The sequence below is a fragment of the Melanerpes formicivorus genome, unplaced genomic scaffold (assembly GCF_026170545.1).
Source record: "Melanerpes formicivorus ecotype bairdi unplaced genomic scaffold, bMelFor1.0.p_v2 SCAF_8, whole genome shotgun sequence".
NCBI classification, from domain to species: domain Eukaryota; kingdom Metazoa; phylum Chordata; class Aves; order Piciformes; family Picidae; genus Melanerpes; species Melanerpes formicivorus.
Genome location: NW_027142360.1, coordinates 23,038,602 through 23,063,505, shown reverse-complemented (window position 1 = coordinate 23,063,505; position 24,904 = coordinate 23,038,602). Strand labels below are relative to the sequence as shown.

The window sequence follows — 24,904 nt, the reverse complement described above, 5'->3', positions numbered from 1 at the left end:
AGTCATCTCATTTGCATACCGTCCCTATAAATAGGCGCACCGCTGCTATTGTATTTACGTCGTTCTTGCGGTGGACAGGTAGAGGCAGACTTGTAAAATGCCGGAACCAGCTAAATCCGCTCCTGCTCCGAAGAAGGGCTCCAAGAAAGCTGTCACCAAGACTCAGAAGAAGGGTGACAAGAAACGTAGAAAGACTAGGAAGGAGAGCTACTCCATCTACGTGTACAAGGTGCTGAAGCAGGTGCACCCCGACACGGGCATCTCCTCCAAGGCCATGGGCATCATGAACTCCTTCGTCAATGACATCTTCGAGCGCATCGCCGGTGAGGCCTCTCGCTTGGCGCACTACAACAAGCGCTCCACCATCACCTCGCGGGAGATCCAGACGGCCGTGCGGCTGCTGCTGCCCGGTGAGCTGGCCAAGCACGCTGTGTCCGAGGGCACCAAGGCTGTCACCAAATACACCAGCTCCAAGTAAATCTGTTTGAAAGATCGTCTTAACCAAAGGCTCTTTTAAGAGCCACCCACATTTTCAGTAAAAGAGTCGTTCACACTGATTTTCAGTTGGGTGAGTGATGTTTGTGCTTAACACTGGTTTAGTTTTTACATTAGTACCCACGAATTGGTAAAGAAAATATTTATGTTGAACTGCTGGGAAGGGTTGTCTTGTGAGTGCCCTACCCTAGACTTTATCGGGCAGCTCTATAAAAAGAACTCTAATCTCCCAAGTGAGTTTTAAAGCCATTAAAGTTCTACTTATTTTAATTATTTTTGCTTTCTTTTTTTTTTTTCTTCCCAATTAGTGCAGCCAATTCTGGTAATATTTGGGGTGTTCATGGTATTGGGTTTCTGTTTTCCTATAATTTCTCCTTATCTTTCCTGTATGAAATAAAGTTGGGGTTTGTAGGGGGTTTTGTTTGTTTGCTTTGGGGGGCTTTGGTTGGGTTAATTTTCAGTCTAATTTTACTTTCATTTTTCGGTTATTTCCTCTCCCCTCAAGCACCCCCTTACTCGAATACAACTCATACCTTGCCTGAAAAAAGCACTATTCTTCCCTTTAAATATTGCCTGTCATTGTCAAACGACTTGGCTGCAAGCCAGAGTGGCTTGTTTACTCAAAGAGCTTGACAGGGATGTAGCTCTATGGCCGTGGGGTATTTGGAAGATAGGCTTTAATGAAATTTCTCATAGCCTGCTCATCAGATATGGAGACCAGTATAATTTAATTAGGCTCAGAGATTTTACATGGATATGGTGTAGTTATTTTTTGCTATGTCTCTTTGGCGGAGAGTAAGAGTAGCAGAATAAAAAGCTTCCTCATTTAATTTAAGTGACAACGCAATATGAAGATAAGAGTGAGAGATGAGGGATGCTTAAGAAAATATGTGAATGAGAGGACATAATCAAGTTTGGGATGAAGCATAATGTGCTGGGCAGGCTAGTTTTTCTGAAAGACTTTTGCAAGGGGACATAATTCTGGCTGTCCGGGACAGAGGCAAGGATCAAAGCCGGGCTGCAATCAAAACTGCGTCCGCTGGCAGGTTACCACCGTGGCATAACGCCCAGGCGCGGCCAGACCAGCTGGCGGGGCTGGCTGAGGGATAAGAGCAGGCAGAGCAGCGTCACCTCCACCAGTGGGACGCGGGGGGGGGCTGCGGAGCGGGAATCTGCCGGAGCCCCCTCCCCTCGGCCCAGCGCCTCAGGGCGGGCTTTTCAAATCTTTCCCGCTGCCCAATGGAGTCTGGGCCTTCCCTCTAGCCAATCACAGCGCGGTGGTGGCTATAAGTATGGGCCTTACGGCGGCTTTCGGTACAGCCGCTTGCTTTCTACTGTTGTGGAACAGTTTGCTGTCCGATGGCGCGCACAAAGCAGACCGCGCGGAAGTCCACCGGCGGGAAAGCTCCCCGCAAACAGCTGGCCACCAAGGCGGCTCGCAAGAGCGCCCCGGCCACGGGCGGCGTGAAGAAGCCCCATCGCTACCGCCCCGGCACCGTGGCTCTCCGCGAGATCCGGCGCTACCAGAAGTCAACTGAGCTGCTGATCCGCAAGCTGCCCTTCCAGCGCCTGGTGCGTGAGATCGCGCAGGACTTCAAGACCGACCTGCGCTTCCAGAGCTCTGCCGTGATGGCGCTGCAGGAGGCGAGCGAGGCCTACCTGGTGGGGCTGTTCGAGGACACTAACCTGTGTGCCATCCATGCTAAGCGTGTGACCATCATGCCCAAGGACATCCAGCTGGCCCGCCGCATCCGTGGTGAGCGCGCTTGAGTTAACAAATTGAGCTTTCACACAAAAAACCCCAAAGGCTCTTTTAAGAGCCGCCACATGGACACTAAAGAGAGCTGTATCTCTTAATGGTTGTGTGGGAAGTGATAGGTTTCCCTGTGGTGCCTATTTAGCTTTACCCAAGATTCATCTCAAGTAAGTACCAAGCAAAATACTTTTTAAATCATTTTTCAGAGGGTATGAAAAGGGTCCTGACAGTAGTGAAACGTGTTGAAGTGAATTTCTTAGGGGGGGTGCACTGAAAGTTGTCTGAAAGTGTAAATTACAAATTTTATCTAATGTTTGTTTCAGTGTTTTGTTTTGTTGGTTTTTTTTTTTTTTTAAGATGGGACTTCATATTAGCTTTACAAGAAAAATAATAATTAGCCTTCCTTTTCCGGTGGAAATGTCTAGGTTTATATCTGTACATCGTTTCTCTTTCTTTAGCTCTGTCTTAAACACATTCATACTAACTCGTTGACTTTGTATAGGTGGTTCTTTGCACAATACCTCATAAGGACAAGATATATTGGGAGCTTACTGTAAATACTTCCTGCTATGCTGCATTTACTTTGTCCTTATATTAGCAACATTATTTTGTCTTGACACAAATGCTGTTTTCTAAACCGTTTTTCTCGGATGTGTGTGTTTCTGGAGAAGCCAGAAGCTCTTTCCTGCCCTTCCAGGATAGGCTCTCAGCTGTTTTCACTGTGCTTTATCATTCGCGTCATGTTCTAACTGTCCCTGTCATGAGCGATGTTCCCTGGACCTTTTCAGCCCTTCTCAAACACTTCCAGTTAATTCCTGAGATTTCTTTCCCTTTTTCCCCCCCCTCAGAGATTTCGGGGGGTAGGGGAGTGACAAGGATATTTCTGCGAGTTCTGTCTTTCAAAAGAGGGGTGTACATTTGACTGATGTTTTCTCAGGGACATCCTTGCATCACTGATTTGTTTAATATCCCGTGTGAATGATTAGAGATGTCTATTTCGATCCATTTCCTCTTATGAGTCTTTACTCTCCTGAATGTATCAACGGAGAAAGTGTTTTTGCATGGAGCATTGATGATTCGAAACTTTACACCAAGTTCAAAATTACTCTTAAAAGTAATGTTAAATCACGGTTAAAATTGCTCTTCTATATCCCTCATATTCACTGATTTTATTATTATTACTACAACTACTTAACATTAGTAAGTTTATTTGGTTTGTGAACTACCTGCTAAAGGGGGTTTTGTCCCGGACTGTAAATTCAGCTGCACAACCTTGCCGTCCTACTCGACATTTCTGTAGTTGGTGCTTGAATAATTTACATTTTCGAAGTTATCTCTGACTCTCTTTGTTTCAATTATTTTTCTCCTTTCTCTTTGTTTGCTTTGCTTTAGACCGCAGGATTTTTTTTATGTGGGTCGGGAGCTTAAGCGTATTTGAAACAACGTGTGTCTGTCTTTTAGTGCTACGAAAGAGCAGCTGTGCCTTTAAGAAGCGATCGGGCTGAGTTAAATACAGCCTTCTTTTCGACTCGGAATGAAGGAAAAATGGAAAACTACTTAGAGGAAATATTTCTCTTTGGAAAGCCTAAAATTGAGAGACTCCTGGAGGTGTGCTATCTGCTGACATTATTCTTACTAGGAAATCTTCCTTTCTCTGTGTCAAGAGCTTGGACTCTGCAGCAAAAACTGTCCAATCAACTGTCTCGACACCATTTTCTTTCCCTTGTTTTTCTCACTTTCAGCCATTTTCTTTAAACCTCGGAGGGGTAAAAAGGGGGGGGGGGGGGGGGGACGACACGGGACACACTGTATCGGAAATAGTAGTTTGGGAATTAAGATAGGCGATGTGATTTATTCCCTTTCTCGTTATTGTTTTTCTTTCCTTCGACATAAGCTTTGTTCTTTTCACAACAATTTTTTTTTTTTTTTTTTTGCAGTAGGTGATTATTAAGGCTCTCACTCCCTGCTTTCCAACCAACCAGTTCCGTGCAAGGATGAAAGTGCCGAACGCTCGGGGACGGAATTACGCCTACAAGAAGAATAGGGAAGATGTCAGCAGTGGAGTGCCGAGAAAGACAAAGATAACAGAAGACTAGCCAGAACCGCAACAAAGAGCTGTCCAGAAAATGTCGCTCCGCGAGAGCCGCATAAATGAGGGCGAGCAGGAACCAGTGGAGGGGAGGGGCGGTAGCGCAGAACGCGGCCCCGGATTGGTCCGATTCTGTCGCAGACCCGCGGGCAGAGAGAAGGGACGGGCCAGGACCGGCAACAGGGGCACCGCAGCACGAAAGGCAGGCCCAGGGCCGCCGCCCCTGCTGCCACCGGCGGAAACCCAGAGCCGTCTCGCAATAGTCATGGCGCAGGGCGGGCAGGGGAAAAGGGGACGGGACAGAGGAGAAACAGCACGAAGTGAGGCTGCCAGAGGGGCAGGGCAGCACGAGAGCGGGAAGCGCAGGGCAAGAGCCCAGTCCTGACCTCCATGGGCAGAGCCCGCGAGCGCGTCGCGGGGACCGGCGCCAAGCAGAGCCCCGCGGCCGCATCTGACGGGAAGCGCGTTGAGCCGCGCGGGGGTGGCGGCCTCGGGGGCTAGGGCGGGGAAAAGGGGCGGAGACTCCCGTTGCGTTCCCGCCTCCCTGCGCAGTCCTCAACCAGGTCGGCACCAGGGAACTCTAGTACGGCTCTGCGAGGATGGTGCTGTACAGTGCTACGTTGTGAGACGTTTATCGCTGTCGGGCAGAGGCAAAGCCGGGAAGCGAACTCATTTCTGCTACTCTGTTATTGAGGCGTCTATTTATTTATCTGAGCCTCATTGCATATTTTTATGATAAAAGGATTAATAGGCAAGCTAATTAAAATAGCTGTATTTTATATAGTTGATATTTACTATCTTGTCAAGTCAGAATATTTACTTTTCAGCAGACATTTCAGAAAATATGGGTCAGAAATAATGTCTTTTTTTACCTTGAAGAAGTTATTTTTGAAAGTATGAGAAGAAAATAAGTGCTGTGGGGTTTTGTTTGTTACTTGGTTATTTATTCTCTCTAATGTATTGAAGTCCTTGGACTGTTTCTAATAAACACAGTATAATGTGTTCTGACGGCTGCATCACTGAATTGTAAAAAACACTGGCAGCCTAGCAGATGAGGAAGAAACAGATGTGTAAGCTTGTCTGCAGAAAGGATAAGTTCTTAGGAACCCAGATTCATCCTGTCTGAGTCTGAAATGTTCAGGCATAATGCATTTGAAAGGACACTTTGAGGTGTTTCAAGGCCAGATTGAATGGTGCCTTGAGTAACCTGGAGTATCATGTCCACACTTTTCTTGAACAATTCTAGAGACTCTGCCGCCACCTCCATGGGTTACCTGTTGCAACGCTTGGCCACTCTTTCAGTACATAATTTTGTCCTAATATTCAATCTAAACCATCCCTGGCACGATTTCAGGCCTTTTGCACTCATTCTGTCACCTGCTAGTAGGGAGAAGAGACTGACCTCCCACCTCACTCCAACCTTTCTTCAGGTAGTTGTAGAGAGTAATGTCATCTTCCCGCAGCTTCCTCTTCTCCAGGAACTACCTGCAGCTTGTCTGAATGGCTCAGGCTGTGAAAAAGCAAAGTATAAGGCAATGGAGAGTAGACACAAAAGAGAGAATTAACATTAGTTCAATTTTGTTGAGAGAAGGTGGCATAAAGATCCGTCCTGGGCATTCAGCTATGCAGACAGCAAGGGGTGGGTAAATTGTAATAGTAACAGAAGGGTTATGGGTTGGACAGAGAAGATAAATGCAATTCTACTTTTCTCTAAACTACACAAGATGCCATTCAAAGATGTGCATGCTTCAGCTAACACCTCCTCCTCTCTGGAGATCACATGGGGGCTCACAGCAAGCATTCCTTAGCCTGCCTGTTCCTGCAAGCAATACTGGCCTGCCTACATGCTAACGTGGAATTTGTGTGAGTGAAATCACTTTTGCTATAAAGTAGAAATACCTTCCCTTCTTTGTAAAGTGTTGCACTCGGCTTTGGTGCACCACATCAGCGTTTAGACATTTGGGTTTCTCTCTTTCTCTCCCTTTTGCTACCATCACTTAACAGTTCATCATGAAGAATTGATGAAAATCTGTGTTGCCAAAAAAAGAAAAAAGGCCCTCCAAGTAGTCTGTATTAAATTGCATTTAAACTCAGTATAATTTCTTTGGATATTATCTGTGGCAGGGAGTAAAGTTCAGTAGTTTAATTAGGCCTTGAGTCAGGGCTATTAGTAATATTGGAATAGCAATCTTCATTTGGTTAGCTCTCAAAAACAAGTGGCCTTCCTAGGTTATATGCCATGAGTTTATTAAGGAGATAAACTGAGCATCAGGGAGGGATTTTGTTAATAGCTTTTTGCTTCTGTTAAGGTACAGTGCAATGAGAATGGGTGTCTTACTTCCCCAGGAGATGCATTCCCAGAACATGATGTCATGACTTCTACAACTTCCTCACAGCCTCTATTCTTTAGACTCAGTTTCTCTCCAAATGGTCAAAAAATTGCCTGATAGGTAAAGGTATGACCTATAGGTATGTCTGTGTGTGTCTTTGTGCTGTGAAGCAAAACGACAGATATCGCAAACCTCTAACAACAACAAAAAAAAAACCACAAAACTGAACAAGTTTTACACCATAAGAAGGAAAAGTACGACATATTTTTAAAAAGGGGACAACCAAAAGCCAGCCAAAAGCCAAGGATAGCTACTCTTCTTATCACACGACATGAGCGATTCCTTCCCCTCTTACTTTAAGCAACGAAGATTAGCAACAGAAAGGCGGGGTTTGTAGAGGGCAGCCAGGCAGGCAGAGATTATCTAAAGGTGACCGAGGAAGACTTCTGTGCGGGCTAAAGCTAAGAATTTCAAAATTGAAAGCAACACAACAATTGTCCGAAGCATAGATGCAGGCGAGCAGGAACCAGCGGAGGGGAGGGGCGGTAGCGCAGAACGCGGCCCCGGATTGGTCCGATTCTGTCGCAGACCCGCGGGCAGAGAGAAAGGACGGGCCAGGACCGGCAACAGGGGCACCGCAGCCCGAAGCGCAGGCCCAGGGCCGCCGCCCCTGCTGCCACCGGCGGAAACCCAGAGCCGCTTCGCAACAGTCATGGTGCAGGCCGTGCAGGAGAGAGGGGGACGGGACAGGGGAGAAACAGCACGAAGTGAGGCTGCTAGAGGGACAGGGCGGCACGAATGGGGGAAGCGCAGGGCAAGAGCCCAGTCCTGGAGCCCAGTCCTGATCTCCACGGGCAGAGCCCGCGAGGGCGTCGCGGGGACCGGCGCCAAGCAGAGCCCCGCGGCCGCATCTGATGGGAAGGGCGTTGAGCCGCGCGGGGGTGGCGGCCTCGGGGGCTAGGGACAGGAAAAGGGGCGGGGACTCCCATTGCCGTCCCGCCTCCCTGCGCAGTCCTCAACCAGGTCGGCTCCAGGGAAATATAGCACGGCTCTGCGAGGATGGTGTTGCGGAGTGCTAGCTTGTACGTAGTGTGTAGCTATGTCTGGCAGAGGCAAAGGCGGGAAGGGGCTCGGCAAGGGAGGCGCCAAGCGCCATCGTAAAGTGTTGCGTGATAACATCCAGGGCATCACCAAGCCGGCCATCCGGCGCCTAGCTCGGCGCGGCGGTGTCAAGCGTATCTCTGGTCTCATCTACGAAGAGACGCGGGGTGTGCTGAAGGTTTTTCTGGAGAACGTGATCCGTGATGCTGTGACCTACACTGAGCACGCCAAGAGAAAGACCGTGACAGCCATGGATGTGGTCTATGCGCTCAAGCGACAGGGGCGCACCCTCTACGGCTTCGGTGGTTAAACTCGACTCGCAGACTTTCCATACTGTTTACCCATTCAAAACACCAAGGCTCTTTTCAGAGCCACCCACAGATTTCATATAAAGAGCTGCTTATTACTAGGTGGAATTGCTTCTAAATTTTCAGTGCCTTAATACAGATCAAACATAAAACTTAGCAGTTTATGTCCAGTTGTGTTACCCAGGGATCAGTACTGTGTCCATTTTCATTCAATGTCTTCATCAGTGATTTGGACAGGGTGGAGAGCTGAATGAAGGCAAACTTCTGGAAGTTCAGTCAAGTACAACTGTAGAGGCACCTGGGAAGGAACTATCAGCAGTATAGGTTAGGGGCTGCTTTTTCCATGGAGAAAAACGGTAAGTTCTCCATGGGACAGCAAACTGCCTTTGTGGCCAAAAGAGCCAGTGGTATCCTGGGGTGCATCAAGAAAAGCATGTTTGGCAGGTCTAGGGAGGTTATTCTCCCCTTCTACTCTGCCCTGTTGAGACCATACCTGCATCCAGTTTTGGGTTCCCCAATTCAAGAAAGAAATGCTGGAGAAAATGCTATGGAGAGCCACGGGGATGATTAGTGTACTTGATCACCTCCCCTATGAAGAGACACTGGGAGACCTGGGGCTATTTAGTCTTGAGAAGACTGAGAAGGGATCTGATCAGTGTCTAATCTGAGGGGTGGGTGTCAAGTGGATGCAACCTGTCTCTTTGGTGGCATGCAATAATAAGACAAAAAAGACCTAGGTACAAGGTTGAACACAGATTTCACCTCACTGTGAGGAGAAACTTCTTTACTGTGAGCATGATGGAACACTGGAACAGGCTGCCCAGAGAGGTTGTGGAGTCTCCTCTAGAGACTTTCAAAACCCACCTGGATGCCTTCCTGTTCAGACTACCCTAGGTGATCCTTCTTAGGCAGAGGGTGTTTGGCCAAATGAACTCTGGAGGACCCTTTCAACCTCTCATGTTCTGTGATTCTGCGATTTCTGAGTGTCACCAGCTTTTGAACTGCAAAATTTCAGAAAGCCTATAAATGTTCTGGTAAAATGCTTTGTGGGAGAAAACCCAGTGCATTGAAGTCAGAAGTTATAAATTGATTTCATCAGCAAGTGTGAACACATTACAGCTTTTACCTTAAAGCATACTTTCAGATAACATTCTTTTCTGGGTAAAAGCAGCACCATTGATATTGTAACAAGAGCACAATGCATATGCAAATCCCAGCACTAAATCTGTGACAGCAGAAATGCTTGCAATTACATCACCATTTTTCTCACCAATAAGAATGGAACTATTACAATCCCCTTACAGAAAGGGGGAAGCAGGCACCATTATCAGTGTTATTTAGGTACAGTGAAGATCTTCAACAGAAACTTAAGGTTGCCTAGCCCAGCAATTTCTGCTCCAGAGACAAAGAAGGGCTCTAAGAAATCTGTCACAAAGACACAGACAGTTGACAAGCAAAAGAGCAAAGAAGGAGCTACTTTTTAATTGTACAAGGTGCTGAAGCATGTGCACCACCACATGGGCATTCTATCCAAACCTATGACCATCTTGAACTTCCTCAAGCATCTGCAAGTGCATCGCGGGTGAGGGCTCTAAACTGGTATACAAATGCTCTCACATCATTAGACAATCAGATGGCCATGTGGCAAGCTGGCCAAGGAGTTCTCAGAGCACCAGTACAATCACCAATTAAACCAGCTTTAAGGCTCAAAATTTAACCCCAACAGCTCTTTCAGTAACACCCACAATTTTCTAAAACATCAAAACAGAAAGACTACATTCCTCCCCCATTTTTACCTTCATACATAGCCAATCTGTAAAACAACAGAAGCACAAAACCATACAAGGGTGGAAAAAAACATTCAAGCAATTCCACCTAGTAATAAGCAGCTCTTTATATGAAATCTGTGGGTGGCTCTGAAAAGAGCCTTGGTGTTTTGAATGGGTAAACAGTATGGAAAGTCTGCGAGTCGAGTTTAACCACCGAAGCCGTAGAGGGTGCGCCCCTGTCGCTTGAGCGCATAGACCACATCCATGGCTGTCACGGTCTTTCTCTTGGCGTGCTCAGTGTAGGTCACAGCATCACGGATCACGTTCTCCAAAAAAACCTTCAGCACACCCCGCGTCTCTTCGTAGATGAGACCAGAGATACGCTTGACACCGCCGCGCCGAGCTAGGCGCCGGATGGCCGGCTTGGTGATGCCCTGGATGTTATCACGCAACACTTTACGATGGCGCTTGGCGCCTCCCTTGCCGAGCCCCTTCCCGCCTTTGCCTCTGCCAGACATAGCTACACACTACGTACAAGCTAGCACTCCGCAACACCATCCTCGCAGAGCCGTGCTATATTTCCCTGGAGCCGACCTGGTTGAGGACTGCGCAGGGAGGCGGGACGGCAATGGGAGTCCCCGCCCCTTTTCCTGTCCCTAGCCCCCGAGGCCGCCACCCCCGCGCGGCTCAACGCCCTTCCCATCAGATGCGGCCGCGGGGCTCTGCTTGGCGCCGGTCCCCGCGACGCCCTCGCGGGCTCTGCCCGTGGAGATCAGGACTGGGCTCCAGGACTGGGCTCTTGCCCTGCGCTTCCCCCATTCGTGCCGCCCTGTCCCTCTAGCAGCCTCACTTCGTGCTGTTTCTCCCCTGTCCCGTCCCCCTCTCTCCTGCACGGCCTGCACCATGACTGTTGCGAAGCGGCTCTGGGTTTCCGCCGGTGGCAGCAGGGGCGGCGGCCCTGGGCCTGCGCTTCGGGCTGCGGTGCCCCTGTTGCCGGTCCTGGCCCGTCCTTTCTCTCTGCCCGCGGGTCTGCGACAGAATCGGACCAATCCGGGGCCGCGTTCTGCGCTACCGCCCCTCCCCTCCGCTGGTTCCTGCTCGCCTGCATCTATGCTTCGGACAATTGTTGTGTTGCTTTCAATTTTGAAATTCTTAGCTTTAGCCCGCACAGAAGTCTTCCTCGGTCACCTTTAGATAATCTCTGCCTGCCTGGCTGCCCTCTACAAACCCCGCCTTTCTGTTGCTAATCTTCGTTGCTTAAAGTAAGAGGGGAAGGAATCGCTCATGTCGTGTGATAAGAAGAGTAGCTATCCTTGGCTTTTGGCTGGCTTTTGGTTGTCCCCTTTTTAAAAATATGTCGTACTTTTCCTTCTTATGGTGTAAAACTTGTTCAGTTTTGTGGTTTTTTTTTTGTTGTTGTTAGAGGTTTGCGATATCTGTCGTTTTGCTTCACAGCACAAAGACACACACAGACATACCTATAGGTCATACCTTTACCTATCAGGCAATTTTTTGACCATTTGGAGAGAAACTGAGTCTAAAGAATAGAGGCTGTGAGGAAGTTGTAGAAGTCATGACATCATGTTCTGGGAATGCATCTCCTGGGGAAGTAAGACACCCATTCTCATTGCACTGTACCTTAACAGAAGCAAAAAGCTATTAACAAAATCCCTCCCTGATGCTCAGTTTATCTCCTTAATAAACTCATGGCATATAACCTAGGAAGGCCACTTGTTTTTGAGAGCTAACCAAATGAAGATTGCTATTCCAATATTACTAATAGCCCTGACTCAAGGCCTAATTAAACTACTGAACTTTACTCCCTGCCACAGATAATATCCAAAGAAATTATACTGAGTTTAAATGCAATTTAATACAGACTACTTGGAGGGCCTTTTTTCTTTTTTTGGCAACACAGATTTTCATCAATTCTTCATGATGAACTGTTAAGTGATGGTAGCAAAAGGGAGAGAAAGAGAGAAACCCAAATGTCTAAACGCTGATGTGGTGCACCAAAGCCGAGTGCAACACTTTACAAAGAAGGGAAGGTATTTCTACTTTATAGCAAAAGTGATTTCACTCACACAAATTCCACGTTAGCATGTAGGCAGGCCAGTATTGCTTGCAGGAACAGGCAGGCTAAGGAATGCTTGCTGTGAGCCCCCATGTGATCTCCAGAGAGGAGGAGGTGTTAGCTGAAGCATGCACATCTTTGAATGGCATCTTGTGTAGTTTAGAGAAAAGTAGAATTGCATTTATCTTCTCTGTCCAACCCATAACCCTTCTGTTACTATTACAATTTACCCACCCCTTGCTGTCTGCATAGCTGAATGCCCAGGACGGATCTTTATGCCACCTTCTCTCAACAAAATTGAACTAATGTTAATTCTCTCTTTTGTGTCTACTCTCCATTGCCTTATACTTTGCTTTTTCACAGCCTGAGCCATTCAGACAAGCTGCAGGTAGTTCCTGGAGAAGAGGAAGCTGCGGGAAGATGACATTACTCTCTACAACTACCTGAAGAAAGGTTGGAGTGAGGTGGGAGGTCAGTCTCTTCTCCCTACTAGCAGGTGACAGAATTAATGTAAATGGGCTGAAATCGTGCCAGGGGAGGTTTAGATTGGATATTAGGACAAAATTATGTACTGAAAGAGTGGCCAAGCATTGCAACAGGTAACCCATGGAAGTGGCGGCAGAGTCTCTAGAATTGTTCAAGAAAAGTGCGGACATGACACTCCAGGTTACTTAAGGCGCCATTCAACCTGGCCTTGAAACACCTCAAAGTGTCCTTTCAAATGCATTATGCCTGAACACTACTTCAGACTCAGACAGGATGAATCAGGGTTCCTAAGAACTCATCCTTTCTGCAGACAAGCTTACACATCTGTTTCTTCCTCATCTGCTAGGCTGCCAGTGTTTTTTACAATTCAATGATGCAGCTGTCAGAACAAGTCCACATTATACTGTGTTTATTAATAAACAGTCCAAAGACTTCAATATATTAGAGAGAATAAAAAACCAAGTAAGAAACAAAACCCTACAGCACTTATTCTCTTCTCTTGCTCTTCAAAAATAACTTCTTTAAGGTAAAAAAAGGCATTATTTCTGACCCAACAGTCAGCTAAAAAGCAAATATTCTGACTTGAAAAGATAGTAAATATCAACTATATAAAATAGAGCTTTTATCATAAAAATATGCAATGACGCTCAGATAAATGCCTCAATCTCAGAGTAGTAGAAATAAGCCTACTTCCCGGCTTTCCCTCTGCCAGACATAGGTATACACGTGACACGACATAGCCCTGTACAGCACCAGCCTCGCAGAGCCGTACTAGAGTTCCCTGGTGCCGACCTGGTTGAGGACTGCGGACGGAGGCGGGAACGCAACGGCAGTCTCCGCCCCTTTTCGCGGCCCTAGCCCCCGAGGCCGCCACCCCCGCGCGGCTCAACGCGCTTCCCGTCAGATGCGGCCGCGGGGCTCTGCTTGGCGCCGGTGCCCGCTACCCGCTCGCAGGCTGTGCCCGAGGAGATCAGGACTGCGCTCCAGGACTGGGCTCTTGCCCTGCACCTCCCGATTTCGTGCCGCCCTGTCCCTCTGGCAGCCTTACTTCCTGCTGTTTCTCCCCTGTCTGAAATGTCTGCTGAAAAATAAATATTCTGGCTTGACAAGATAGTATATATCAACTATATAAGATAGAGCTATTTTAATTAGCTTATCTATTAATCCTTTTATCATTAAATTATGTAAAGAGGCTCAGATAAATGAAGAGATGCCTCAATATCACAGTAGAAGAAATCAGTTTGCTTCCCGCCTTTGCCTCTGCCAGACATAACTACGCACATCTCAGAGCGTAGCACCCCTCAACACCATGCTATCACAGGCCTTCTGTATTTCCCTGGTGCCGACCTGGTTGAGGACTGCGCAGGGAGGCGGGAGGGCAACGGGAGTCTCCGCCCTTTTTCCAGGCTCTAGCCCCCGAGGCCGCCACCCCCGCGCGGCTCAACGCGCTTCCCGTCAGATGCGGCCGCGGGGCTCTGCTTGGCACCGGTCCCCGCGACGCGCTCGCGGGCTCTGCCCGTGGAGATCAGAATTGGGCTGCAGGACTGGGCTCTTGCCCTGCGCCTCCCTATTTCGTGCCGCCCTGTCCCTCTGGCAGCCTCACTTCGTGCTGTTTCTCCCCTGTCCCGTCCCCTTCTCCCCTGTCCGGCCTACGTCATGACTATTGCGAGGCGGCTCTGGGTTTCCGCCGGTGGCAGCAGGGGCGGCTTTGGGCCTGCCTTTCGTGCTGCGGTGCCCCTGTTGCCGGTCCTGGCCCGTCCCTTCTCTCTGCCCGCGGGTCTGCGGCAGAATCGGACCAATCCGGAGCCTCGTTCTGCGCTACCGCCCCTCCCCTCCGCCTATTCCCGCTTCCGCTTATGCGGATATCGCGGAGGAACATTTTCTGGACAGCTCTTTGTTTGTTGCGGTTATGGCGAGTCTTCTGTTATCTTTGTCTTCCTCGGCACTTCTCTCCTGGCATCTTCCCTATTCTTCTTGTAGGCCTAAGTCCGTCCCCGAGCGTTCGATACTTTCATCCCTGCACGGAGCTAGTTGGTGCTAAAACAGGGAGTTAGAGCCTTAATCATAGACAAGTGTTCAGTGAGGCGGTCTGCTAGGAAATGCCTAGACCTGGGCCTCTGGCATCGGCTGCTTGGAGAGACTGCTTGGGCCCCGCAGCCTCGCCGTACGGGGACTTCTGGCCTCAGGCTCTGGACTTTCTCCTGGCCTCTGAAATAAAGACGTGCTTGTGTGCAATGTTTTCCCACATGAAAATGAAAACATTGTAGACATTGCTATCCATATGCCTGTATGACATCAGAAAAATGAAATATAACCAAGTATATATTCTGCAAATGAGTAATTCAGAAAACTTGTGCTTCATTTCCCACTTTTTATAACACGCCTCATATATATGCTGCTTACAGTTTGTTGCACTTTAAGTGAGTTAATAAATACTGAGAACTATGAAGCAATATTTTAACTAAATGTGTTAAGATTTTAAATGTTACTTACTTGGAATAGAAGTTATATTGCTGTGGTACTTCCCATTTGTCATATTATTATTACTTTGTACATTTCAGCCTTATTTATCTCTTTTAAAAGTCATAGAAGCATACAAAAGTAAAGGTTGGGAGTGTCCTCTGGAGATCACTGAATCTTGCCAAAACATAATAACTGATATACATCCTTTAAATATGCTATGTAATTTCATTCCAGGATATATTTTACATAATTTATGCAATATCTCCATAATATTTCTTGGCAGAATATGTTTCCTACATTCACGAGGAAGCATGACTGAGATATTAATATTTTAGTGAGAGGTCTCCAAAAAGGCACTAGTATTCTCTTTGGCTATAATTATCACTGTGAATTCCATTTTCATACAATGCACTATTTCAAACATGTAATAAAGAGTTGACACTCAAAAAGAAACAACACAAACAGGTAAAACCTGCTTTCATTTAGATTATGTTAGCTTTTCCACTGAACAGAGTGAATCAAAAGGGCTTGTAGGTTCACCAGAAAGTCTGTCATTAGTGGATGTGCCAGGCTGGTGTCAGGCATTGCTCATTGGCTCCACAAAGTTTGCCTTGTTCTTTGTACCTGAATGTCTGGGTCTCGATGTTTCCTGAGGCATTTATAAACAACAAGGAATATGAAAGGAAACCTAAATAAATAGCACACAATCTTTCAATGTCTATATAATTTATACTTAAATCTTCCTAAGTGCATGGTGAGTATCCCAAGCACAACTTTTCTCTAGCAGTATTACTACCGGAAAACTTGGAAAATTGTATTCCAAAGTGTCCTGGCAGAAATGAGTGGATGAGACCAGTAACTTAGAGATTATCTAGAAAGCCCTTTCCCCAAAGTGTGGTGCACCTTTGATACAATTTACTATCATGCCTTCTCAAAGGTTGCTTTGCCTTAGGGCTGCCACAAGTAGCTACAGAGATATTTCATGATTATTTCTGGTTTTGTCACAGTCGGCTCCCTTATGGGTCAGAGGGTTTTCTTGGACAAAAATAATTAACAGGGGAAGAAAGTTTTGCTGTTAAATACATTCCCTAATGAAGCTGCTTTTACTGTTATTAGAGACAGCAATTACAATTTGGATCAAAGTTTAGGATCCAATCTTCATACTTTAGGGACTACATTTTCCTCATGAATTTCTACAAATATTAGTAGGAGAAAGTACTGTGAGAAATTAAACCTTTCCAGAACTCTGCCCCACTACAAAGAAAATAATGCAGCTTTTCAAGTGTGTTTAGTTAGGATAGTTACCCTGGTTCCTCATTAAACACTAATGAGGAAATTGCATTTGTTTGTTTCAGGAAGGGAACATCTTGCCATGGATGGCTGCATGAGAAAGTACATCATTAATTAAAAACCAACAAACCAAACCAAACCATCCCATCACTGTATTGTATCTAACTGCAGAGATAGTCTTCATTCTCTTGAAAGCTTATATGGCAATTTAAATCCATACCTGTATCTACTAAACCTGTAAGAAGAATACTGCTATGCAAATGAAAGTAATGTAAGGATCTTTTCAACAGAGTACCTAGTTCCTAATACTGCAGACAAAATAAAGGTGAAAAGGGAGAGTAAAGCCTTTCTTTCCTCTTAACTACACAGTTCTGTGCCTTTTGTGCTGACACCACTGAATTATCCTCAAATATAACTGGGGTCTATAACATTAGATGTTGGAGAGGGTTGTTTTTTTTTCCCATCATGAGTTCTTTAGAATGTGAAGATGTGTTGGAACTCAGTGATACACTTTGCTGTATATGTGAGAGAAAGCTCATTTAAACTTTACTACATATCCTCAATCCATGGGATTTTCTTGAAAGCAACAAGCCATCATTCTTTGCACATAATCCCTCTCATTTATAGGAATTTGAAATAAGAGGCCTCACTGGTGTGATTGCAGCACAGTGTCCACAACCCATGCAATCAATAGTGGCTAAGAACAAGAACCAGGGAATGTGAAGAAGCTAAATACTGGAGAGAGTGAAACTGTAATTCCTGAGGCAAACAGAGAAATAAGTAAAGTAAGAGGTGTTTGAAGTTAAATTGAAAGAATAATGAACTTTTTTGGTCAGATCATAGGAATTTTGAGAGATGTGCTGGACTTGCCTCTACACTCAAAGGGGCAGAGCCCTATCACATGCTTTCTACACAGGAAACAAAATAAATAATCAGCCTCTTCACTACATACAGCCCTACCCTTACCTGGCTTTCTCTGCAATTCCAGTGCTTGGAGCCCAGATAGCCCATCAGAACCTGGAATGCAAAACAACACCAGTCTGGCCTAAAGGGTACAGGGAGGTGATTCTTTCCCTTTAATCCACTTTTGTGAGACCTCCCCTCGACTATTGTGCCCAGCTCTGAGGTCTCCAGCTCAAGGAAGACATGGACCTGTTGGAGAAGATTCAGAGCAGGGTCACAAAAAATATTATGGGGCTAAAGCATCTTTCCCATGAAGGCTGAGTGGGAATTATTCAGCCTGGGTTTCTGAGAATACATTATTGCAGCCTTTCAATACAGAAAGATGGAGAGACTTTTTACCAAGGGAGATAAACAGACTGATGAGAGGACAAAAGGCAATGAACTTAAACTGAAAGAGGGTAGATTTATATTGGATACCAGGACTATTACTTTTTTATGCCCAACAAGAATGGTGGGATACTGGACCAGGTGTACAGAGAATTGCAGGATGTCCCATTCTTTCTAGTGTTTAAAGTCAGGTTGGACAGGGCTCTGAGGAACCTGATTTAGTGGAAGACATCTCTGCCTGTGGCAAGATGTGTTTTACTACATAATTTTAGATGATTTCTTCCAATCTAAGCCCTTCCATGATTACAATACACACATGCAATGGTCTTTTCTGGGAACTAAATGCAGAAGAGACTTGTGCACTATGAAAGACAGTTTAAATCACCTCTGTCCTTCAAAAAGAGAAGCATAAGTGCTAGTGATTAAAAATAAAACAAACAACAAAATAAATCCAAAACACAGCCCAAGCATATGGAATCCACCTGAAAAAAACAACACCCAAACCAGAACCCACTTATGCACAGCTACTGTCACTATATCAGAATAGTCTGATGCTTCCAAAAACTCTCCTCCATGTTTCTCTCTACAAATGATCTCTGATTTCCCACTTGGGTCATGATACAGTAGTACCTAAAAAGCCTCCCTGCTACAGCTCGATGGTGGAGAGAAGAACAGGAAGTACTGTCTTACTATAGGTAATATTTTCCTTCTTTCATGTCTAAGGGATTTTTCCTTCCCATTAAGGGAAAGGGGAGGGCAGAGGTGCTGGACTGGTGGGTGCCAAGGCCTCCCTGCAAATGTTAACTGCCCAGGGCTAACTGATATCACAAAGGAATAGCTATGCACATCAAAATAATTTAAGAGTGGTAAGCTTGAAAGTCCTACTTAAAACAGGAATATACTTGTGTTGCAAGAGGTTTCTTCTGAATTAAAAGATGCTGAATAGTTGCTTTACAGTGCAGGCCTAACTAGTTAAGGATCTAGAGCAAAACAGGTTGCTTTCCCTAAAACATTTCTGATTTGATTGCTGTATAAACATTATAAGTCGAAGAAGCTTTAGACACTTTAGAGAGTAAAGGCTTACAAATGGAACCCTTCTCCATTGTTACGTGTAGTTACATCTGTTTGGCATCAGTTTCATGGTATCACAGCTTTGAGCCTTTTAGCCACCCTTCTGCCCTCCCATACTTTTGACTATAAGCAGCATAGAAGACATAAAAGCTGAGCAGTTTCATCACAGAGCAAGTGTGTTAGCAATCATGTTACAAGCTACAAGACAATTAATAAACAGTAACAAGTACAGTGTTATTTCAATAAAAGGAAGTTAGAAAGCAAATATATCACTTCTATCAAATAGGAAACAAAACTTTTCAGATATTGCCACAGCACATGGCTTTAGCTCCCTGAACTAAATGCACAAGTTTTATCACCAAAGCATATTTGTTAAGAAAGCAACCCAACTCTTTTGTGACAGTGTGGGTGGCTCTGAAAAGAGCCTTTGGGTTGTAATTATCGTCACTTAAAGACTCCTTGAGCAGTTCTGCTCATTGAGTTTATGGAGGTTTTACTTGCTCTTTGCTTTGTGGCTCTCAGTCTTCTTGGGCAGCAACACGGCCTGGATGTTGGGCAGCACTCCGCCCTGCGCGATTGTCACCTTGCCCAGCAACTTGTTCAGCTCCTCATCGTTGCGGATGGCCAGCTGCAAGTGGCGGGGGATGATGCGCGTCTTCTTGTTGTCGCGGGCAGCGTTGCCTGCCAGCTCCAGGATCTCAGCAGTCAGGTACTCCAGCACGGCCGCCATGTAAACAGGCGCCCCAGCCCCGACACGCTCCGCGTAATTACCTTTCCGCAGCAGTCGGTGAACGCGGCCCACGGGGAACTGCAGCCCGGCCCGTGAGGAGCGCGACTTGGCCTTAGCTCGAACTTTGCCACCCTGCTTCCCGCGGCCCGACATTGTTTTTTTAAAATGTGTTTGAAAGAGAAGGCCCAAACCCTCACCCGCAAGGCAAGACAGAAAAAAATCTTAGTAAGGCAGCGGCTCCTCCTTTTTTATCCCTTTTCTGGGCGGGATTAGCTATTGGTGATTGGCTGGGAGCAGTTACTGCATACACAACCAATGAGCAGACGGATCGCATTGTCACCAATCAGAGACAACGGTATAGCCCCAGTGCGCGACAGTCCAATGGCATTGGGCGAACATGAAGCCGGGTATTTGCATATCGGCGCTATAAATACAGGGGCTGCGACTGTTTCAGCTGCCGATCTTTTTGTGCAGAAAGAGAAGCTGTACCGAAATGCCTGAGCCAGCAAAGTCCGCTCCCGCGCCCAAGAAGGGCTCCAAGAAAGCGGTGACCAAGACCCAGAAGAAGGGAGACAAGAAGCGCAAGAAGAGCCGCAAGGAGAGCTACTCCATCTACGTGTACAAGGTGCTGAAACAGGTGCACCCCGACACGGGCATCTCCTCCAAGGCCATGGGCATCATGAACTCCTTTGTCAACGACATCTTCGAGCGCATCGCCGGTGAAGCCTCTCGCCTGGCGCACTACAACAAGCGCTCCACCATCACCTCGCGGGAGATCCAGACAGCTGTGCGGCTGCTGCTGCCCGGTGAGCTGGCCAAGCACGCTGTGTCCGAGGGCACCAAGGCTGTCACCAAGTACACCAGCTCTAAGTAAAGCGTCTCCGACCATCAGTTTTAACCCAAAGGCTCTTTTAAGAGCCACCCACATACTCCTTAAAAGAGCTTTAAACACTAGTGTTTGGAAGTACCTAATGTATGAAGTGTGAAATACGCCATCGGACCTTGCAGTGATTAATCCATTAATTACCTTGCATCTTTAACAAATGCATTAACTATTATATGCATTAATCTTAAAATATTTTCCCGACGCGTATGCTTTTATCTTACAGGGCTATACAGAGCTGTAATAAATTCATGAAGCTTTCAATTGCTACACGAACACATTCGCCCTCAGAAACGGGAAAATAAACGGGTAGGGTAACTTTATATATATATATATGTATGTATGTAACTCTTCTGGGATAGCCCTACTTATTTTTTCCACAACAGTACGAGAAGACAGGGAGCAGCAATATATAACGGAAAGGCGTAGAAAATCGAGGACATTGATTTCGGGTAGATGCTTTGGGAAGCCAGTTTTTTTTTTTCCCCCGAGGATGTACGAACGCAGCAGTCTGGGGAAGCGCGGAGCCAGGGCGGGCTTTTCGAAATTTTCCGATTAGCCAATAAGTAGCTGCTTTTTTTTCCCGTCAACCAATCTCAGCCGGCGACGGAGCTTTCGGTGCTGCGATGGCTGCGCTCAGCTCGGCCTCTTTTCCCGTACTGGAGCCGGCTCTGCCGAATCCCCGGGCGTAAAGCTCCCTTCTCGCGGAGGCTCGGGAACTCCCCGGCAGAGCTCTACCCCTTTCCGCCCTGCCCCGCAAATCTCAAAAAGTAAGACTGGCGAAATCAAGCAGAAATTAAGTCCTGCCCTACGACAGCGCTGGCAGAGAAAAGGTCATTGCCAAGGAAACGGAGGAGTCGTGCTGATAGTTCCCGGCTACGGTCACCAAGAGGTGTGGCAGTCGCACCAGGCTGTTAGGAACCGTGCTCGTTAAGTCTCTGAAAGAAGCCTCCACACCCCGAAGCGATAAACGCCCTAAGCTCTTCCACCCTCCCTCCCTCCCCGTCTTGCCGGGCTCAGAAAAAGTCACCCTTTAGAAAGCATTTTCACAGAGAATGTAAACTTTATTTTTCCAGGTCTTAGCGTAACCGCGCTATGAAGTTTAGCGTCCCATCCACTCCACAGACGGAAGTCCCACCCGGATAGCTGCCTGTGGTCCGCTCTGCTGCAGGCACGGAACTCCTTAGTGGAGTGTATCAGCCCTTTTGGGGACAGCAGTGGGTGGCTCTTAAAAGAGCCGTTGGGTTTAAGCACTTCCACTTCACACTTCACTTCTTGGCCGCTGCCTTCTTTGCCTTGGCCGTTTTGGGTTTGGCTGCCTTGGGCTTGGCTGCTTTGGGCTTCACCGCCTTCGCTTTGGCCGGGCTCTTGGCTGCTGCCGCTGCTTTTTTGGGCTTGGCAGCCTTCGTCGCCTTCTTGGGGCTCTTGGTCGCTTTCTTGGCTGCAGCAGCCGCAGGTTTCTTAGCTTTCTTAGGGCTCTTCTTCACAGCTGCAGCTTTCTTGGGCTTCTTGGCAGCACTGGCAGGCTTCTTGGCCGCCGGCTTCTTGGGCTTGGCTGCAGCTACCCGCTTCTTGGGGGCTTTTTCCTTCACCTCTCCTGGCTTTTTGCTGAGGCGGAAGGAGCCGGAGGCACCGGTGCCCTTGGTCTGCACCAGGGTGCCCTTGCTGACGAGGCTCTTGAGCCCCAGCTTGATGCGGCTGTTGTTCTTTTCCACATCGTAGCCGCCGGCGGCCAGCGCCTTCTTCAGCGCAGCGAGGGAGAGCCCCTTGCGCTCCTTGGAGGTGGACACGGCCTTGGTGATCAGCTCGGTGACGCTAGGGCCCGCAGGCTTGCGGGCTTTGGAGCCGCCCGCCGCCTTCTTCGGCTTCTTGGCGGCTGCCTTGGCGGCGGGGGCCGCAACGGCGGGCGCGGCGGCGGGCGCGGTCTCCGACATCGCTGCAAAGACTTCTTCCTAATCAAAAGAAAGTAATTGGGCTACAGTAACCCCGATGCCTGAATTTATAGCGAAGCGGTGATCTGTGATTGGTGCTTTGCAGAGCCCGCCTAACTGTTAGCCAGGAAGAGCTTTTCGTCCTCTGAGTCTGTGTTTCTTTGGAGTTATAAATTCATATTTTTCGTAAAATACGTGTCACCGAATCACCCCAGTTTCATGGGGCAGTGAAGAGAAGACGGTGGACTTTCATCCGGGGGAGTTTCTTACTGTTAGGACCCCACATGAGAGAGAAAAGATGTATTTAACGCCGCGTTGTGAAGCCAGACAGAGCCCAGGAACGGCAAACTTTTGTTTTTCCTTCTAAATTAAAATAAAACCCCTAGACAAAAAGTCTTCCCCGAAACGCAGGCTTATTCTTTAGGGGCTTTTCTCCAGATTAGGATAGAAACCGAGGATGCAGCTTCAGTATTTTTGTCGTAAATTGATTTCAAAGAGAAGCAAGTAACACAATTTCATGGCTGAGCTCTGAATATGGATAAAGATTCGGCTCCCTTAACCATATCTTTAGCTATTAGGGATACTGTATTTCTTCAGAATTTCGGCTTTGGGGAAAATGAAAGACCTTCCGAGGAATATATATATTGTTGAAAAGTGTTTGGAACTTGCCAGAGCTTTGCAATTTTTGCAGTGTTGTGGTAGTGAATAGCAAGATGTTGATATTTTTACAAATAGCCTCTGTTTCTAAAACGAAGCTGTCATTGCCTAGTTAATGCATATAAATTCCAGATAAACTGCCAGTTTGACACTTTCTCAGCTACTGCAGTGTATATTGTTAGTATTTAGGACTTAGAAAAGTCAGAAGCAGGCTCTTTGGGGAGAAATGTAAAAAAGATGTAGATACATTATAATGTATTTTATGCTGCCCAAACATTAATGGAGCCAGCTGAAACCTCAGTTCCCCTCAGATAAATTAAATAACGTGGAAATCTGGCCCACATGAACATTGTCAATATTACTTATAAATAGACACAAATTGGTGGTGATTTTTCCTTCTTCCCTCCCCCCCCCATATCTTTTATGAAAGCTGCCATTCTCAGCTTTAAAGTGAAATAGTTGCTAATTATGTTTTCATCCAAACCCTCAGAATATTGAAATACTTTTCACAGCATCCTCATAAATCATAATCAGTATCAATTATTATAATCCCCCTTAATTATTAAGTCTCACAAACTGACAATAGAAATTAAGGAAATTTTTTAAGGACAGATACGAGTTGTTTGGGGCATTTTTTTTTTTTTCATTAAATCAGAACACAAAAGCCTTGATTGGTGTCTAATTAAAAAGCAACCAGATTTTTGTCCCACATTGCAAACAACGAAGTAAGCCTAAGCTTAATATTTTGCTCCATTCTGCTTTCTAAACGTTTGTCATGCCAAATGTCAGGGGACTATTTCAACAAAGGAGGATCTCTTCTAACATGGGTGAATTTGAGATTCTATTCTACAAATAGTATGGCATTCATTTCCATAGATTAAACGTTGAAGAGATAACTAAGTTAAACTTAATAATAAGTAACATTAGTTGAATAGTTGAGATTAAAATGGCAAGCAAAAAAAACAGACACATTAGAATAGCACAAATGAAAACAAAGAACTGCCAGTTTTGAGGGGTTTTATTTCCTTGAAGTTCTGTCTTTGTTATGTCTGCATATAGGCCAGATAATATATAATTTGAAGGAGAGAAAAGGAAAACAAGAGCAAGGGGAAAATTAGACTTTTCAGTACCCTGCAGTAAAAAAACACAAGCCTAATATCATACTATAGTGGGCTGTGAAATCTGCCACATTTCTTGTGAAATTGATGTTGTTCAAATGCAAGTGACTAGACCAAATCCACAGTAGCCACAGGGTTTTAAAGTACATGCTGGTGACCCAAATAAACAGCAGGAATATGTTTCTGAGAGGTGAAAATGTAGTTGCTTCTGGCAAGACATGGGTATTAGGGGTATTTTCCAGGTTAGGTGAACGGAGATGAACATAACACAGAACCAGTCTGCAAGTGACACAAAAGACAGCCTGGAAGGGTTGTTATTTTTCCAGGTCTGTATACTGCAGTGCACATTATTCTGGGAATAAAGACTGAAAGAAGCCCAACGGGCCTTAACCTCTGCAACTTCACTTGTTTAGTGTTAAAGGCCTATGACTCTGGTTTATTACACTTTAAACTGATTTGGTACTGGGTAACTGCTGGTGCAAAGTGAGTACTCTTCACCAGCTCCTTTCATCACATCCACGCATTTGGGCAAGTTTACTTTTAATATCGCTCTTTGTAAATCTGTTCTCAGCCCATCATGAAAAGAAATATTTCTTCCCCTCCCCCGATAAACAGGCTGCATTTTACAGATAACGACAGAAGGTGGAAAAACTCTCATGTCTTGGTCCTTAAGTAGCAGCAACCACTTGAACTCCACTCCATCACAGCCCACGGATATTGCTGTCTGCACTTTGTGACAACTTTTAAAGGGACAAGACCACCTCTAGTTTTGTAAGGAAACCGAATGAGGAAGAATCATTATTTGAGATATTCAAGAAGCAGAATTTAAGACTTTTGCCATTTTTAATGCTCTACAAGCCCATGAAAATCTGCATGTTATTTATACGGTTCTCTGCTCTCTGTTTTGAGTTGCACTTCTTAAATTCTTTGCTTTTCCCTATTACTCTGAGACTCTGGAAGCCTTGGCAGCTGGCCTCCGGCATTATTTGTCAGCGTCCTTTATTGTGCCCATTCCTCAACCATCACACTAGCTCTGTTCTGCACGGAGAATTATTCCTGGTCT

General features: G+C 46.2%; 7 protein-coding genes across 13 annotated transcripts; 4 read left to right on the top strand and 3 right to left on the bottom strand.

The window, feature by feature from the left end:
* The first annotated feature begins 44 nt into the window (after positions 1–44).
* LOC137443203 (histone H2B 8) lies at positions 45–1,071 on the top strand. Its single transcript, XM_068142679.1, has one exon. It carries the CDS (start codon positions 98–100, stop codon positions 476–478), a length of 381 nt encoding a protein of 126 aa, XP_067998780.1. The 5' UTR covers positions 45–97; the 3' UTR covers positions 479–1,071.
* A 96-nt stretch (positions 1,072–1,167) lies between these two features.
* On the top strand, positions 1,168–6,015 carry LOC137443202 (histone H3). Of its 6 annotated transcripts, none has more exons than XM_068142673.1 (3): positions 1,168–2,251; positions 3,713–3,859; positions 4,192–6,015. In XM_068142673.1, the coding sequence occupies exons 1-2, from the start codon at positions 1,855–1,857 to the stop codon at positions 3,754–3,756; spliced, it is 441 nt and encodes a 146-aa protein (XP_067998774.1). In that variant the 5' UTR covers positions 1,168–1,854; the 3' UTR covers positions 3,757–3,859; positions 4,192–6,015. The 6 variants fall into 6 exon arrangements, with proteins under 6 accessions (XP_067998774.1, XP_067998773.1, XP_067998775.1 ...); XM_068142672.1 differs by having other exon boundaries at positions 4,189–6,015; XM_068142674.1 differs by having other exon boundaries at positions 1,168–2,418; positions 4,189–6,015.
* Positions 6,016–7,722: 1,707 nt separating this feature from the next.
* LOC137442749 (histone H4) lies at positions 7,723–8,197 on the top strand. The gene has a single exon (XM_068141721.1). It carries the CDS (start codon positions 7,770–7,772, stop codon positions 8,079–8,081), a length of 312 nt encoding a protein of 103 aa, XP_067997822.1. The 5' UTR covers positions 7,723–7,769; the 3' UTR covers positions 8,082–8,197.
* A 1,509-nt stretch (positions 8,198–9,706) lies between these two features.
* LOC137442748 (histone H4) lies at positions 9,707–10,413 on the bottom strand. Its single transcript, XM_068141720.1, has one exon. It carries the CDS (start codon positions 10,364–10,366, stop codon positions 10,055–10,057), a length of 312 nt encoding a protein of 103 aa, XP_067997821.1. The 5' UTR covers positions 10,367–10,413; the 3' UTR covers positions 9,707–10,054.
* A 2,476-nt stretch (positions 10,414–12,889) lies between these two features.
* On the bottom strand, positions 12,890–19,458 carry LOC137443201 (histone H2A.J). The gene has a single exon (XM_068142671.1). The coding sequence runs from the start codon at positions 19,403–19,405 to the stop codon at positions 19,016–19,018; it is 390 nt and encodes a 129-aa protein (XP_067998772.1). The 5' UTR covers positions 19,406–19,458; the 3' UTR covers positions 12,890–19,015.
* Positions 19,459–19,720: 262 nt separating this feature from the next.
* Positions 19,721–20,720, top strand: LOC137442747 (histone H2B 1/2/3/4/6). Of its 2 annotated transcripts, XM_068141717.1 has the most exons (2): positions 19,721–20,058; positions 20,362–20,720. In XM_068141717.1, the coding sequence occupies exons 1-2, from the start codon at positions 19,746–19,748 to the stop codon at positions 20,388–20,390; spliced, it is 342 nt and encodes a 113-aa protein (XP_067997818.1). In that variant the 5' UTR covers positions 19,721–19,745; the 3' UTR covers positions 20,391–20,720. The 2 variants fall into 2 exon arrangements, with proteins under 2 accessions (XP_067997818.1, XP_067997817.1); XM_068141716.1 differs by lacking the exon at positions 20,362–20,720 and having other exon boundaries at positions 19,721–20,355.
* Positions 20,721–21,178: 458 nt separating this feature from the next.
* LOC137443200 (histone H1.10) lies at positions 21,179–22,091 on the bottom strand. The gene has a single exon (XM_068142670.1). It carries the CDS (start codon positions 22,067–22,069, stop codon positions 21,404–21,406), a length of 666 nt encoding a protein of 221 aa, XP_067998771.1. The 5' UTR covers positions 22,070–22,091; the 3' UTR covers positions 21,179–21,403.
* Positions 22,092–24,904: the final 2,813 nt, after the last annotated feature.

What these genes read in the sequence shown, in the direction of transcription:
- LOC137443200 (XM_068142670.1), bottom strand. Translation starts at nt 22,069, where the DNA reads ATGTCGGAGACCGCGCCCGCCGCCGCGCCCGCCGTTGCGGCCCCCGCC.
- LOC137442748 (XM_068141720.1), bottom strand. Translation starts at nt 10,366, where the DNA reads ATGTCTGGCAGAGGCAAAGGCGGGAAGGGGCTCGGCAAGGGAGGCGCC.
- LOC137443202 (XM_068142673.1), top strand. Translation starts at nt 1,855, where the DNA reads ATGGCGCGCACAAAGCAGACCGCGCGGAAGTCCACCGGCGGGAAAGCT. An exon ending in GCTGGCCCGCCGCATCCGTG is followed by an intron (nt 2,252 to 3,712) that starts GTGAGCGCGCTT and finishes TCTGTCTTTTAG; the next exon opens with TGCTACGAAAGAGCAGCTGT.
- LOC137442747 (XM_068141716.1), top strand. Translation starts at nt 19,746, where the DNA reads ATGCCTGAGCCAGCAAAGTCCGCTCCCGCGCCCAAGAAGGGCTCCAAG.
- LOC137442749 (XM_068141721.1), top strand. Translation starts at nt 7,770, where the DNA reads ATGTCTGGCAGAGGCAAAGGCGGGAAGGGGCTCGGCAAGGGAGGCGCC.
- LOC137443203 (XM_068142679.1), top strand. Translation starts at nt 98, where the DNA reads ATGCCGGAACCAGCTAAATCCGCTCCTGCTCCGAAGAAGGGCTCCAAG.
- LOC137443201 (XM_068142671.1), bottom strand. Translation starts at nt 19,405, where the DNA reads ATGTCGGGCCGCGGGAAGCAGGGTGGCAAAGTTCGAGCTAAGGCCAAG.